This window comes from Carlito syrichta, unplaced genomic scaffold (assembly GCF_000164805.1).
Source record: "Carlito syrichta isolate Samal-C Ts95f unplaced genomic scaffold, Tarsius_syrichta-2.0.1 Scaffold115620, whole genome shotgun sequence".
Classification (NCBI taxonomy): Eukaryota; Metazoa; Chordata; class Mammalia; order Primates; family Tarsiidae; genus Carlito; species Carlito syrichta.
This window is the reverse complement of record NW_007059716.1, coordinates 100,840-116,336: the sequence shown is the minus strand read 5'-3', so window position 1 is coordinate 116,336 and position 15,497 is coordinate 100,840. Positions and strand designations below refer to the sequence as shown.

The window sequence follows — 15,497 nt, the reverse complement described above, 5'->3', positions numbered from 1 at the left end:
TCCCCAGCGTCCCAGTTAAGACCAGTCGGCCCATGTCACCTGAGGGCGCATTGGCCACAGTGTCTCATGGGCTTCTCCAGCTCTCATGTCCATCAGACGTCACATGTGTAACCTCTGCTTTCTCCCCCAGACACTGATAGCCTGTGGTCAGGAGGGTCTGGTGACTGCTGGTGGTTTGTCATGACACGTCTATTTTAGGGTTTATACCTTATCACCTAGTTTTGTTGTAAATCATGGCCACAGAGTCTTCTTATTATTGTGGTAAAATACACATCATGTTAGCCATTTTAAAGTACGCAATTTAGGTTTTAGTTTCGCAATATAGTTGTGTCTATGTGGGGTGCCTCTATCATCTTCTCAGAATACCCAGCCATCCAAAGCCCGAACTTTTCAAGCAAAACTGATTCCAATTGGTTTGCTTCATGATGATGGTGAAGAGAATGCCTTCACCAGCACTCAAGGACTGGAAGGCATCCCACAGTCTGGGCTCTGTCAAAGTTCTAGAGATGTGCTATTAAAGGACACATGGCTTATTTAAGGATAAACACACATCAACAGTCTGGTAGCCCAACATGGTAACACAACTGCTGTCAGGACACTGTGGCCGCACGGCTTTTCCGAGGAAGTCAGGGTGGACTGCAGGGAAAGATGTTCATGCCCTCACTCCCCACACAGCCTTGGGCCCCACCCTGAGAATGGGAGTGCCAACCCCAAGGCTTGGCTTGGACAACAGACACAGAAGCATGGGAACATGAAGAGAATTCACGGAAAAGCCTTTTCCTTCCTTCAGTTGCAAGGCGGCCATATTATCAGACTGTGGCACAGCTGAGGTTAGGAAGTCACCTATCTTGACTGCCCAGAGAGACACTCGCAACCAGATCACGCAGGGATGTGCAGAGCACCTTGGGGTACCCCCGCTTCCCACCCCAGTATGGACCAGACCCCTCGGCTGTGTTCCACCCGGGACAGACTCTGACTAAAGGAAAGTGAGTGCCTCACAGCTCCCGACATGGGGTGGCACTGGCTTCTGCACCCTGCAAGCCAGCCAAGAGCTTCTTTCTGACCTGCCCTGTGCTTGGTTGAGCCAGCAGCCTGCTCTGCCTCCAGGCTATGCTGCCCCTAAAGACCCACTGACTGGCAGGGGGGCAGCGATGAGGTAACCCAGGCTTCTGTAAGTCCACGCCTGCTGATCGCAATTTCTTTTTTTTTGAGGTGGAGTCTCATTCTGTCGCCCAGACTGGAGTGCAGTGGCCACTCCCGGCCACCGCAGCCTCGACCTGCTGGGCTCCGGTGAGCCTTTCGCCTCAGCCTTCCAAGTAGTCGGAATTACAGGCATGTGCTACCACGACCGGCTGATTTTTTGTAGAGATGAGGTCTCGCCAAGTTGCCCAGGCGGGTCTCGAACCCGCGGGCTCAGGCAATTCACTTACCTCAGCCTCCCAAAGGCGCGGGATTACAGGTTGAGCTACCGAGACCGGCGACTGTAATTTCTAAGATGGACCTGATTAAAGCGAACCTTTTTATTACTCAAGAAACATCACATCAGGTGCCATACCCCAATAGTCAGGTTTGATCTGGCTGAGTTCAAGAAAAAAATATCTCATGTCTCCTTATAGAAGTGAGAGGGTTATAAACACTGGATTCTCTTCTGCAAAAACAAACTTACCGTTGCGACCTGTTTGCAACACAGTCCACTCTCCTGTAAAACATCATCCTATACATGCAAAACACTTCTTGAACTTCTAGCATCTGGGTACTCTGGCTTCAGAAGCTCTTCTTTCTTCAGTCTCTAAAGTCTCCTAAGACTTTCAAACTCTCCAATGGAGATTGCCGTTTCACAATAAGAAAAAGACATCCTTTTCTTTAAACAGTTCACATTTATTATTGATAACAATAAAAAAATCTTTTAAAGACTATCAGTATTATATTACCAAGAGTGAGGTAATATGTTTACAAAACATTTACAGAATTTGATATGCAAATAATGAATTTAGGGAGGAAAGTGAATTAAGACACTAGTAATACAGGGAAACCAAAGAATCATTAGTACTGAGAAAAAGGGAAATGCCAGCAGCATTTTTAAAAAGGTATCAAGGTACCAAAAAGAGAGACAACGCAAACTGCATATGCAAACCATAAAGGCCCCAGGGCTCCCTTCCCAGGACAGGAGGTGTGCCACTCCCAAGGAGCCCTGGAGAGCTCCCATGCAATGAGAGCTCCCATGCAACCGTGTGCTTTGAACTCTTAAAGAGGCATCGCACTCTCTGGGGATAAAACAGTGCCACTCCTGAATCAACTTAAAAAGAACAGATCTTCAGCTGGGAGTAGGGGGTGGGGAATGGCTGCAATTCAAATAGTTCTATAAACATCTCTGGGCACATGAGGACTGTTGAGTGGAGCGTTTTCTTGGCAGCTGTCAGCAAAATCGCCATCTGAGACACAGAGAAAGAGAGAGAGAGAAAGCAGGGGCCATCTTCAGGTCCTTATAATTTGGAAACAGGAAGCACTGACTGGAAGTGGCACACAGGCACTAATTAACTCTCCAAGCTTTCTGGAAACAAGGCTTCAGGTGCCAATGGGAAGCTCACCCTTTAAAAGCAAATGCATGGCTGTGGTCCAGAAAGCCCGGCAATCACCGGAGAGGCCCGGGAACGTTTCCAGTGTGCAGGCAGTCACCAGGGCTGATCTGCCAGGTGAGAGAGCTACCCAGGCTCTCCCCCAGCCCTCCTGGCCCTCCAACAGGGTGCACGGTCTCCCCACTGCTTTCCAGTCACACAGCCTCCACTTAATGCCTTCAGAGTGGAGCTAAGACAGGGCAACCTAGGATTTACGTGCCCACCACGCACACAGATCACGGCCACGTGGGTTTTGGCACACATCTTTAAAAGCAAGGACTCTGCATGCACAAAAACACACGTCATGTATCTCTATCAGTGGCCACCCCTACGCAACTTCTGGGCAGATTTGCAAATAACCTGCTTCTCCCACAAAAAGCTGACTAAATGAGAGTCTGTACAAGATAGAGCAGGCTTCATAATTGGGAATCAAAAAGAAAATGCAAAAGGCAAACTAATTCCATATTCTGATCTGCTGCTATGAAGAACCCTTTATTACTAGAACTAAGTTTCTACTTGCCCACCCACCAGCACCCCACTCCACAGACACGCACACACGAACCACCATTTCCATGCACAAAGAAGCAGAGCTCCCATATGCCACCCTCAAGTGGCAACACGCAGTGTGCTGGCTAGCCATAACACACACAGTGGACAGTGTCAAAATGGCAAATGTGACTCAGTGCTGCCTCAATACCCTCCTAGTGACTGCCTCAATACCCTCCTAGTGACCTGGGTTCTCTGAGGACAGTAAGCTACTCAAGAGCCCAGAGGAGATCTTCTACACTGAGCTCAGAATTAACACTGAAGGTGAGGAGAGCAACACGCCAGGAGAAAAAAGGGAAAGAATCCCCCCCAAGTGCGCATACAGAAAAATCCTGCCCTGAAAATATCAAAAAGATTTGAAAAGGAGGAAAGAGAAGGTTTAATGATGGTGGCATTTCCTGGAGTCGCTGAGTCCCCGAGAGTCCCTCCTGAGCCCCCAGCCCCCACTTGAGAACAGTGGGTGGATCTGGCTGTGGGATTGGGTGCGCCGCAGGCTGCCTCTGGATCCTCAGAGGAAAAGGGACTGTGAGGGCTGTCACTAAATCCACAGACCAACTCGACTGACAGGAGACATGAGGCCCACGATGCAGTTTGGGGGAAACAAGTTGGCAGCTCCTGTTCCGGGTGGGTGCAGAACCCATCTCTGAAGGACGCACAGGAACTCATCCACCAAGGACAATGTAGAGTCGGTGGGGAAATTTTTTGCATCAGCATTTGAGACAAAGTCAGTCTCTTAATTGGTATATAAACTAATTTTCTTCCAAGAGAGCCCTTGTGCTCTGGTTTGATTTTGTGCACACTGTATACAAAATCTATGGCTATTGAATTAAAGTTAGGGTTAGAGTTAAAACTACCTGTCAAGATAGTTTTGGGAGTGAATGACTACATTTACCATCTGGAGAGCTATTTGCTATCTAGAGGTGAGAGGAGTCTGCACAATGTCGCCGACGGGAGGGTGGGCGGGCGGAGCGCGGCTGACTGTCCGAGGTGGCGCGGCCGTCCCCTCCACACCTAGGCACAGGCGTTGTGGCACTACCTGGAAATCATGGAGCTGGAGTGGGACTGGCTGGAGGAGGTGGTGGCGGCGCTCAGCTGGGAGAACCCACTGTGGCTGGACTCCAGGCTGGTCATCGAACCTCTGCAAACAGCACAGGCAGGGGTGAGGAGTGAGGGCCCACACCTGTGGGCTGTCCACCTGCCCACACTGCCCGCTGGATTTCCCAGCCCGTTCTGCTTTCTGCTCACTCCACTCTGTCCCCATCAGCACTTACAGATGGGGGTGGGTTGTGAGTGTTCCACCTGGGGGACTGACTTCCCATGACCTAGACACAGGTGACATCATGAATTAAACAAAGGCAAAGCCCACTCCGTCTCTGACACACTCCTACTACACGTGTTGGGGCCACAAGGCCCACAAATGGCCCCAAAGCTACTCCTTGAGTAGCCCTAGGACCCACCATCCCCGCTGATCTGCACACAGCAGGGAACTTGGGCCTCCCTCTGGGCCTGCCTAGCCCTGACCGCAACACCTGCGGTGACTAGGGAGCCATACCTGAAATCCTCGGAGCCAATCACCTCGGTGTAGTACATCACTTTACACTTGTGGGAAGAGACCTGCAGGGAGGCCAGTACATCATCCACACGGGGCAGGCTGGTGGCAGCACACGCCGGCATGCTGTGGAATTTCCACTGCAGGATGTAGAAGCCGGGCCACCTGGTCACATGGGAGCCCTAGAGCAAGGGAAGCAGTGGCGGCTGAGTAGGACTTCCCATCTCTGTCCTACAGGGGCCTGACAAATGTCAAGGGGGGCTGTCTCCAAGCCTCACTACTACTTAACAGTAATCATGTGACTACCTTAACAGAACTAAAGACCTGCTATTTTGCTTCACTATCAGAAATCCGTCCGACAAGGTCCTCCCATCTACTGAATGTGGTGAGGTCTCTGCCAGGTGCTGGGAAGGCCATGAGGACAAAGCCCGTGTCTGCTGCCCTAAGCAGGCACCTGGCAGATGGCAGTGTCCAGGAGGGGCATTCCCACAGGCCGGAGGGCTCAGTACAGGTTCTCTGAACCAGGCAGCACTTTCTGTGACATGCTTCCAAACATCCTACCAGCATGTTCTAGGCCCCCAGCATGATCCAAAGTAGAACATCAATCTGTGAAAATTACTTTCCCCATTAATTCTGAAACTAAAGACTGTGATAATACAGTTACAATGTTCATTATTTTAAAAACGAGATAAAATATTCTCTTTTATTCTGCACCTAAGACCACTGCAATACTAACAGGCTTATCCCTGAAAACTGTAAAGCCAGCAAAATTATGCATCTATTATGAAGGCCAAAAGTATACAAAGAACTACCATACAAGCACAGGCACTCAAAATAGCTGGCCAAAACGATAGACATGAACTGACAGAGCATTTTTCAACAAATCAGAATGTTTGGTAATGAGAGTTAATAGTTCTCTAAGTACTTGTTCCTCTCACTTCTATTTAGGGTGATTTTCCTTTGAGAAAGACAAATGCAACATGGTCAAATTACGTCTCCGGGAGTCTTCTGAAACCCAGCTGCATATGTGCATAGAATGCTCTTTTCTTCCTGGCACATGTTGCTTTTGAGAAAATGCATGCGCTTTAGATAAAGGTCATGGATTCTCTCCAAAACCGCTGCTCAGACTTGAGCTCTCTTTCTCCTGAGACTCATGGCTTCCTGGGTCATTCTGATCACCAAGCAGCACAGCTACACTGGACTCTCCACCTGCCCTTCCACAGACAGGCGGCGCCTCAAGAAGCTACACAGGCTTCTCGCAGGGAAGAAGTAAAAGACCCTTCTCAAGATAGAATCGCCCAGCTGTGGAGACTCACAGAGCCTGGTTTTACCTGCACGCTTTCTCCTTCCTTGCAAATCAGGGGGGACTCCACCATACTGTAGTCTCGGCCCAGCTGCCAGACCTTGTCTATGAGCTGCACATTGTTTCCACCTGGAGAAGTGATGCTGTGGGCCCCCAGGGAGTCCTTTTTGGGTGGCTGTGGAGACCTCTTGGAGTGATAAATGTTAAAAACAATGTCCCCTTTGCACACGTCAAAATCCCAAGTGATCACTGATGAGGCATCCACAATCTGAATGAGAATCTGCAAAAACAAACTCCATTAGCCAGCCAAGATCCTTGAGGCCCTGTGTAGATACTTTGAAGGTACCATCCCTTCCATGGGCTTTTGGGTCAGATGAGTGTGATGGGAGCAGCAGGGATGGATCCCTTGGATGGATCTCTTTACCCAGTTACTCCTCCTCCTGGCTTCCCACTCACTTTTTTTCTTTCAACCAATGGCGCCTGCTACCAAGCTCTGTGCTCTCTGATCTATACCCAAAGATTTTCCAGTACACCATCTTCAGACGGCACTCGAAAAGACTGGGACTTAGTGACACAAAATAGAGACACTGAGTGACTGTACATGGTTCAGTGGATTGCTTGGGCTGGAGAGCCCTGGAAGGCCCTGGGGAAGGCAATCTCTAAACAGCAGGTGAGGAGCTGGAGGGCGGCATTTGAAGCAAGGGGTGAGGCAGAGTGCAGAAACTGGCTGCCTCACAAGGTGTGCCTGAGGGGAGCAGCGGCAGTCACAGCTGGGTGGAAAGGGACAAGCCACTGCTTGGCAGGAAGGGTGGTAAACGCCCCAGGTGCTGAGTGCCAACCTAAATTCTGAAATTCCCCTGCTGTGAGCAGCTGTATGGAGTTTGGTATTCGCTGAAGACTCTGCCTAGGGAAGCAGAGGAGCCAGGCCACAGCCCCTCCTCCCGGAGCCTGCCCACCAGCTCCTGTAGGTGGGCTTCTTTTCTAATCCTACCACTGCCACTTTGGGATGTCCTTAAGCAGCAGATTCAATGAAACACAGCGGTCCTGTCTGAGAACAGCAGGAGGAGGCTCCCCAGGGCAGATTCCCCCCAGAGACCACAGCCCTATGCTAACAGACACTTCCTTCCTGTATTCACAGGGAATCTTACTTGCTTTCAATGCAGATGTATTACTGTCTGTACTTCATTTAACTCCCCAAACAGATGCTCTGTGACTCACATGAAACACACCGTGCCCCAAATTCTTATAACACAAGATCGGCAGTTATCTAATAAACAATAGGCAAGGACTCCACCCCTCAAGCCTGCCCTCCCAGAAAAATTAATACAAATAATTTTCAAGGCAATTATGAAATTTGAGACTGTCCCTACAAAATCCAGGAGCAAGGCACACCAAGTCTGTCTCTGCCTGTTCAAACCATGCAACAGTAATCTCTTATCCACTTGCCCCACGAGTGTCAGTGGGCTGCACAGAAGACATGGCAGCACTAACGGCCAGCAGACAGCTGTGACACAGCAGGAAGCAGGCAGAGGTCACTTCTGGTCAGTACTGCATCCTCACTGAATGCCTGCTCTGTGTAAGGGACCACTGTCCTCTCCAACAACTCTGAGCCACGAACTTTGCGCTAGAGCTAAGAGGGGTGATTCTGTGGTGGGTCCCTCGCGTTTCAGGTCGCTGGTGATGCTACAGGACAGACACATGGTGTACATGACAACATAGGAACACTCCTGCACCACTATGTGACACAAGAAGGAAAAAACACAGACACGTCGTTACTCCTTGCCCCATTAGACTTACAAAATCAGCAAATTCCTTAAAAAAAAATCTGTCTGGGGATGGGTGGGCACATCTCAACTTGCACAATGCATATTTGTATACATTGTACCCCTTAACTGTACCCCACAATTTTAAAATAAAAAATATGGGCCAGGCTCGGTGGCTCAGCCTGTAATTCCGCGACTTGGGAGGCCGAGGTGAGTGAATTGCCTGAGCCTGCGGGTTCAAGACCCGCCTGGGCAACCGGCGAAACCTCATCTCTACAATAAATCAAAAAATCAGCCGGGCATGGTATCGCATGTCTGTAATTCCAGCTACTTGGAAGGCTGAGGTGGAAGGATCGCCGGGAACGGCCACTGCACTCCAGTCTGGGCAACAGAGTGAGACTCCAACTCAAAAAGATAAAAAATATGTACTAAAAAAAAATCAATCAAGAAAAAAAAAGCAAATTAAACTTGTTCTATATAACTATTAAATAAACTACATTCAGGAGTTAAATCTTCCCACAAGGGAAGATTTGCTGTTCACAGTCTGTGTTAAGGGTTTTTAGTAAAATGGAGGCCAAGAGATCACATTTCCTTTCAAGGCATTCTGATCAAGCACGGCTATTTTCTATTCTGAGAGAGACCTGTTCTTCAGTGTTGACATTTACTGAAACTACACATCAAATGTCAACAAAAACCTAAAGACAAAGACCAGAAAAACAAGTTGATTGTTCTCAAGGAAAGGCTGTCAGGAAGCACTGCTGAAGAATAGTTCCCATGGAGGAAGCTCAGACGGAGGGAGCTGGAGGAGTACCTCGTGGGGGGCTCCTTTGAAAACACTTGCAGACTGGTAGATGGTCTCAGTCCAGAGCTTGAGGTCTTCATTCTCCAGTTCCTCCGCAGTCCTGTACAGAGACTTGGGGACCAGTCCACCCTCTGGCACTTCACACTGGAAATGTAAACACAGCAGTGAAAGCCATGCACATGCACACTAACCCTATGAAAGCTAGACATGCTGGCCAGGCCACGTTCCCATGTGCTCGATCCTGAAAGTCGCTTAGAAAATGGAAAACACTGGCAAGGTCGTAAAATACTCTGCACTACTGGGCAAAATATTTTTAAAAAACCACTTAAATACATGTGTTTTACTTTGAATAAATGAGAGCTGATTTAGCACAGAATTCATACTAATATGCATGAGGCACTGGATTCAATTACCAAAGCTGGTTTGTATGAGAATTAGAAGTATTTATATTGTCCTGTAAAGGAAAAATATTATTTTAAGTGTTTTATTCTCAACAGCCACAGACATTATTTTTGTAATATAAAATTATAGTCAAGATACATAATCAATGAATAAAACTTTGTGTCTAATCCAAGTCAAATTATTGGTCTGCAACACCAGTCAAAAATTAAAAGAACTTTTGAATTTGCTTGATATAGGTTAAGTTGATTATAATTTGTATGTTGAATTTCCCAGTTGACCTTGATACAATGACTTCACACTCAAGTTCATAAAATACAAGCACTCCCTATATTATTAGCCCTGAGAGGCAACTATGTAGGAAATAAACACTAAGGCCTTCAGCTTGCAGGACAGCATAAATGGGAAATGTCACAGCAATGACATCATGTTAGAAAAACACCAAACTCGCCTGGTGGTTACTAACTCTCTCGTCACAGGAAAGCAGAAGTGAATGGCCTCTTCAACAACCAGCCTGAACAGCAGCTCAGGAGAGTTGTGAAGGGGTCTTATATGGCCAAAGTTTGGACAGCTCAATTAGTCACAAAAACCTTCAACATTAAGACTACATCACAATGGTTAACATGTGACAAATGCAGGCACAATCTTCCGTGAGTCGTCTCCTTCTGCTCCAGCTCAATTCTTCTGGTCAAAATTGAAAGAAGCAAGAACATGGGATCATTTGCTTATATAGTGAAAGCGTTCACAGGTTTCTACAAACCCGATCCCATTAATTTCATGGGCACTTGATTATGGTCCTATAATTTACATGCTCTTTGCACTATACTGTGATTATGCCTGCAATTTCCTTCGAGCGGAACTGATGAACTGAGAATAGAATGTATATGTTTTCTAGATTTTTTTTTCTTTTTTTTTCTTATTGACACAGGGTCTTACTCTGCCACCCAGGTTGAAGGGCAGTGGTATAACCACAGTTCACCATAACCCTTAGCCCCTGGGCTCAAGGCATCCTCTCAGCCCAGCTTTCCAAGTAGTTGGGACTACAGGTATGCACCACTGTGCCTGGCTTTTTTTGGTAGAGATGGGGTCTCACTATATTGCCTAGGTTGGTCCTGAAGCCCCTGGTCCCAGGCCTCCCAAAGTGCTGAGACTGCAGGCATGAGACACTATGCCCAGCCTGTTTTCTATATTTCTCTAGCCATTCAAGAAGATTCTCCTGAAAGCTCAATTCATTAGCTAAATATGTGATCAAATCCATGAGTGCACATCTGAAAAGGATAACCTTAATATGAAGGATGACAAGAGAGCCCTTCTGATAAGAACCAAGATCCTCTGGGGTCTCAGCTGCTACCGTGTGCCACAGATCACGTCACTGGGACCTCCACAGGCTTTGGCTTCCTTAACCACCAGTGGAGCAGTTGTGTGCAGTGGGCCAAGGCTCTGAGTTTCTCATAGCATAGAGTATAAAAGTGGGGCCTTGGTCTGATCACTCAGCAAACTCAATATGTTAAAAACCCCCTGCTTAGCTAGGCTCGGTGGCTCAGCCTGTAATCCCGCGCCTTTGGGAGGCTGAGGTAAGTGGATTGCCTGAGCCTGCGGGTTCGAGACCCGCCTGGGCAACTTGGCAAGACCTCATCTCTACAATAAATAAAAAAATTAGCCGGGTGTGGTAGCACACACCTACAGTTCCAGTTACTTGGAAGGCTGAGGCGGAAGGATTGCTGGAGCCCAGCGGGTCGAGGCTGCGGTGGCCGGGAGCAGCCACTGCACTCCAGTCTGGGCGACAGAGTGAGACTCTAACTCAAAAAATTTTTAAAAACCCCAAAAAACCCCTACTTACAAAAAAGAGAACCATGTCCCTTAATTTTTCCACTTTAAAAATGTGGAGTGAGAACTGATTCAATTTTTTTTTTTTGAGTTAGAGTCTCACTCTGTTGCTCAGGCTGAAGTGCAGTAGCAAGTTCATGGCCACTGCAGCCTTGACCTGCTGGGCTCAGGCAATTCTTCCACCTAAGTTTTCCAAGTAGCTGGAACAATAGGTGTGCACCACCATGCCCAGCTAATTTTTTTGTTTATTGCAGAGAAGAGGTCTCGCCAAGTTGCCCAGGCTGGTCTCGAATCCCTGGGCTCAGGCAATCCTCTCACCTCCACCTCCCAAAGTGCTAAAATTACAGGGTGAGCCACTGTGCCTAGCTGATTCAGTTTTTTAATAATATCTTTTAAAAATGTACAGCTCCTCCAAAACAGTTAAAAGATCTGATCCATACAAGGCTATGTGAATAAAGCAAGCTGCAATTATATTTGATTCTAAAATAAATTCTCATTTGTATTTAACAATGAAGAAATGCGCATTCTCACAATTATCTAAATGGTTCTCTTTAGCTTAACCCTGGATCAGAGTAATGACAGCCAAAAAACAAAACAGAACAATCCAAACTAAAAGCTCTGAAAATCATTTGTGCAAACCAATGTCCACCTCTCCTACCCCTATAAGCAGCCAAAGGTGCAGCTCTCTGCCTAATACATACCATGCACTCCCCACTCAGGAAATCTGGAATAATCTCTTTATCGATGTAATCCAGCAGGCCTCCAGGACCCTGGTAGTCATTTCCTGCATAAATGAGGAATTTCCTTCTGGTGTTGTCATCAATGAATGGACTGACCTATAAGTAAGTAGAAAAGACCATGTAGACATGTTTGCTTTGCTGTCTGACTGTCAAAGACGAAAATTATAATGTGACATTAAGAGAGGTGGGGGGAGGATTCAAGTAGGATATGCTTTTTCTGTGAAGTCTATTTATTCGCATGGCATTAGGACACTAAGACAAATTTTGCTTTTCTTCCTCTCTTAAACAACTTGAGGAATTTTACATCTTAGCAGGTTTGCTTTTTTCCTAACTAGTTAAGACATAAGGTCATAAACGTGTATATAAATGCAGCATATCTGCTTTCCAAATGGCTAACAGTTACTTCACAACAGCACCTCAACCCACCAGTGTCCAGAGGACAGGAAACACCCTGGGCGCACGGAGGATGAGAAGGCGGCCCAGCGTCTCAGGGTAATTGGCCTCCACCACTTCAATGATCCGCAGCAGGGCTTTAACACCAGGTCTCCACAAGTGGCGCATGTTCAGCCCTTCCAGGTCTACCAGGCAGGTCCATGAACTGCAGATTGCAAAGAACTGTATTTTACTCAATAGACCGCATACTTAGCAAACTGCGTCCTACTTTTTTCTTTTGAACATCTATAGTCATTCCCAAATACATACCAATTTTTAAAAAATTACTGTGCTATGAACTGTATTTGTATCTACCTGTATAAAACACAAGAATCAGTGTGGTAAGGCCAGTCCCTGAAATATCAAAGCAATCAATGGCTAATTGATAACACACAAAAACCTCTTTCAGACATGCTCAGTGATCCAGTAAGAAAGGCCACAATGGGCCATCCCCAACATGCTAAGCCACTCCCCTGACAGGACACAGCTGGCATTTTAAGATGTGCTGTGTCTGAACTGCAGCAAGCTGTTCTTCAACGAATATATACTGGGTTGAGCACTGTCTGAGGAGTTGAGAATACAGCAGTGAGCAAAACCCCTCAAAATCGCTGCTTTCATGGGGCTTATGTTCTCAGGAGCCATTCATATCCCTCTCACCATCAGCCTCTGAATCCCCGCACACCTTTTGTTCTGCTTACCCTAACCAGGAGTATGGTGTAAGAACGTAAGATGATTTGGGTGAGGAGGGGCCAGGTAAAAACAAACAACCTGTAGCCCTGGGCTCCCGAGGACCACGAAGACTATGCAGACAGGTAGGTCATCCTCTCAGACTGAAGGGACAGAATGCCTAGGGGGCTAAAAACACTAAAACCCAGCAACTGACCCTCAAAACTGACCGTATTCATGCTCATCTCTTTTCTAACTTTTAGAGTACCTTGGAAACAATAAACTACCTAATTTTGGTGCTAAAAATCAATTAGAAACATTTAATTCATATTCTCAATAAGCTGAAAGGAAACAAAAATCCCATAACTACCTGATAGGCCGACCAAAGACTTTTGTGTTTTCTTCACATCGTCTTAGCCCCTCTTCATTTATGGAGAGAACCTACAGATAAAAGGGCCATGAAAATGTTCCATGATTAGTTTAACAGTGTAAACCTACTGCATCAAGCTATGATGGAGATGCCATTAATATAGCATTTTACAGGTGAGTGGGTAAACCAAGAAAGTCAGTTCTTAAGATTTTCTGACATTCATACACGCTGAACATGTCACCAACAAAGGAGAATTTACTCTCAAAACAGAAAAACAACGCCAGCATGTATGCCAAAGGTAACAGCTCTCTAAGGTAAACAGTTCCAGGAATCACAAATTGCAGGGGAGGACATGGTCTGGAGATCTGTCTTCAGAACAAGTGCATTTGGAATAGTAGAAGGTAAGTGTCTATAAAGTGTGGGGACATTCTGATACCACACATACTAGACTTGGAGCACGGCTCAAGAGAGCCTGCAGTTTAGAGGAACAAACTTCCACTATAGAAGTCCATTCATATCTTTATGTGTATATATATATGTGTGTGCACATATGGACACATGTTGGGTGGGGGGGTGACAATATACAATACAATGCCAAGAGTGAGCCAACACAGTGATGGCACCTAAAATCCAAGCACTTTAGAGGGCTAAGGCAGGAGGATCACTTGAGCCTAGGATTTCGAGGCCAGCCTAGGCAACATTTCTTAAAAAGAAATGCCAACAGTGCATATTTTACAATAACGAGATTATAGATGTGCCTTTTAAAGTTTCTGCTTGTTTTTAAATGGAAAGACCACATTCATCTCTGGGAGGGAGAAGCCCTGTTGCCAACACTGGCAGGAGCAACGGAGGGTAGGCCTGGAGTCAGGGTGACGATGGGTCAGCAGGCATTTATGATGGTCCAGAGAAAGCTGCCGAGAGCGGGCACTCAGGAAGGGCTAGCGTAAAGAACACTAGTAAGAGGTCTGCTGTGAGTAGAATCTCAGAGTGGAGTGGGGACAGGGACCAACTCAACATGGGAGTGAAGGCAAAAACGTGACTCAGAATGGCTCCCGTGCAGGCATCCCGCGTGCAGACACTGTTCTAGATGCTTCCACAGTGAAAAACATTTTAATAACTTTTGTGTCCTCTTTTGAAATTTTAAAAATATATGAACACATTCGCAGCTGGCAAATTTTTCACTTTCCTAATACTGAGTGCAGATGAAAATAAAAAAAAAAATCTGAAGTTGGTTGCTGCAAACGTCTGTCATTAAGCACAAGTGAAATGGTTTTTTCCTAAATTGTCACTTTTTTCACAATACAGCTGAAAGTTGCAGACATATCCAAGTATTTGCCTCAGAAACCACTCAGACTAGCATTGCATACTTTGTATTTTTATGCAGATTATAAACCCCAAAAGACAGTCTTCCACGATGAGGTAAATTCACATCAGCAGTCGTGAATAAGTTAATAGATTTTCCTTTCTTACTACAAAAGCAATTCATATGTTATAAAAGGTCAGCAGTAACAACCCAACCCTGCTAACCGAGAAAGAAAGTTTAAAGCCAAAACAGAGCCTGGTGTCCCCACAGCTGGGCACTCACATATCTGAGCAGGGCTTCCTCTCCGAGGGCTCTCACCAGGCCTTTGGTGTCCATCTGCCCCAGCCTGAGCACGTACAGCGGCCGCCCGTCTGCAGGAGAGGGGAAGGAAGGCTGTCATCAGCACCGCCCAGGCATGAGGCCGAGGGTAACTCTATAAACCTTCACAAGGAATGTGCTCTCCTATTTCTAGATGAGTCTAATGGTCTTTCCTGCTCTCAGAAACAGCCACTGATTTCTGAGTGTGGCAGTGGGGGGATGCCCAACGTTTTCCTCAAAAACTGAGAGAGAGAAAAAACAACGGAAGGTGCAGCTGAGCAGGGTCCTGGAATTGAGCTGTACCAGGAGGAGGGCTGGGCTGGAGCCCAGCCTGGACTTTGCTCACCTGCCCATACTGCCCAGGCCCGGGCTCAGTCTCCTCCTTAAGCAACTGGGGCTCAGCAAGAGCGCCAACCTTCAACGGCAAAGCGCCACTGGAATATCCAGATATCCTTTTCTATGAATGCAGAGTACTTTTAAATAATTTTTTCTTAGAAAAACAATGTTTTTTTCATTTCATAGATTATTAAAAGGTTAATGTCAACATTTAAAAAAGCCAGCCTCCCTCAATCCTCACTCTAAGGACCAAGATAAATTAGAATATTCTGGAAATACTTAAAACCACCAACAAACATATGCTGGCACTACTTCTTTATTGCCTGGAGGTCTAACGGATGGAACCTGAGAGGGCCCTAACTCATTTCCTAACACCTTGTCATTATGGGCCAGCTACACTAATGGAAAAAAGATCTCAGTGGCTAGAGAGTACCCCTAGAGCCACTATTGCCTAGCTTCCTACCTCTCAGGGCCAAAGGGGAGTAGCAGAAAGAATTTAGAAGCATTGTGTTCCTGAAAAGGAAGTTC

At 46.6% G+C, this 15,497-nt stretch overlaps 1 protein-coding gene across 2 annotated transcripts in view; it reads right to left on the bottom strand.

Moving 5' to 3' along the window:
- Nucleotides 1-1,857: 1,857 nt before the first annotated feature.
- The window catches only part of SEC14L1 (SEC14 like lipid binding 1), a 56,719-nt gene continuing 43,079 nt past the window's right edge, over nucleotides 1,858-15,497 (bottom strand). For both annotated transcript variants that reach the window (XM_008072918.2, XM_021706142.1), the window contains 9 exons: nucleotides 14,598-14,686; nucleotides 13,013-13,083; nucleotides 11,971-12,142; nucleotides 11,506-11,640; nucleotides 8,588-8,722; nucleotides 6,042-6,293; nucleotides 4,714-4,892; nucleotides 4,198-4,299; nucleotides 1,858-2,432 (listed from right to left, as the gene is read on the bottom strand). In XM_008072918.2, the coding sequence (XP_008071109.1) occupies nucleotides 2,417-2,432; nucleotides 4,198-4,299; nucleotides 4,714-4,892; nucleotides 6,042-6,293; nucleotides 8,588-8,722; nucleotides 11,506-11,640; nucleotides 11,971-12,142; nucleotides 13,013-13,083; nucleotides 14,598-14,686 (1,151 nt within the window). In that variant the 3' untranslated portion in view covers nucleotides 1,858-2,416. The remainder of the gene's footprint in view (nucleotides 2,433-4,197; nucleotides 4,300-4,713; nucleotides 4,893-6,041; nucleotides 6,294-8,587; nucleotides 8,723-11,505; nucleotides 11,641-11,970; nucleotides 12,143-13,012; nucleotides 13,084-14,597; nucleotides 14,687-15,497) is intronic.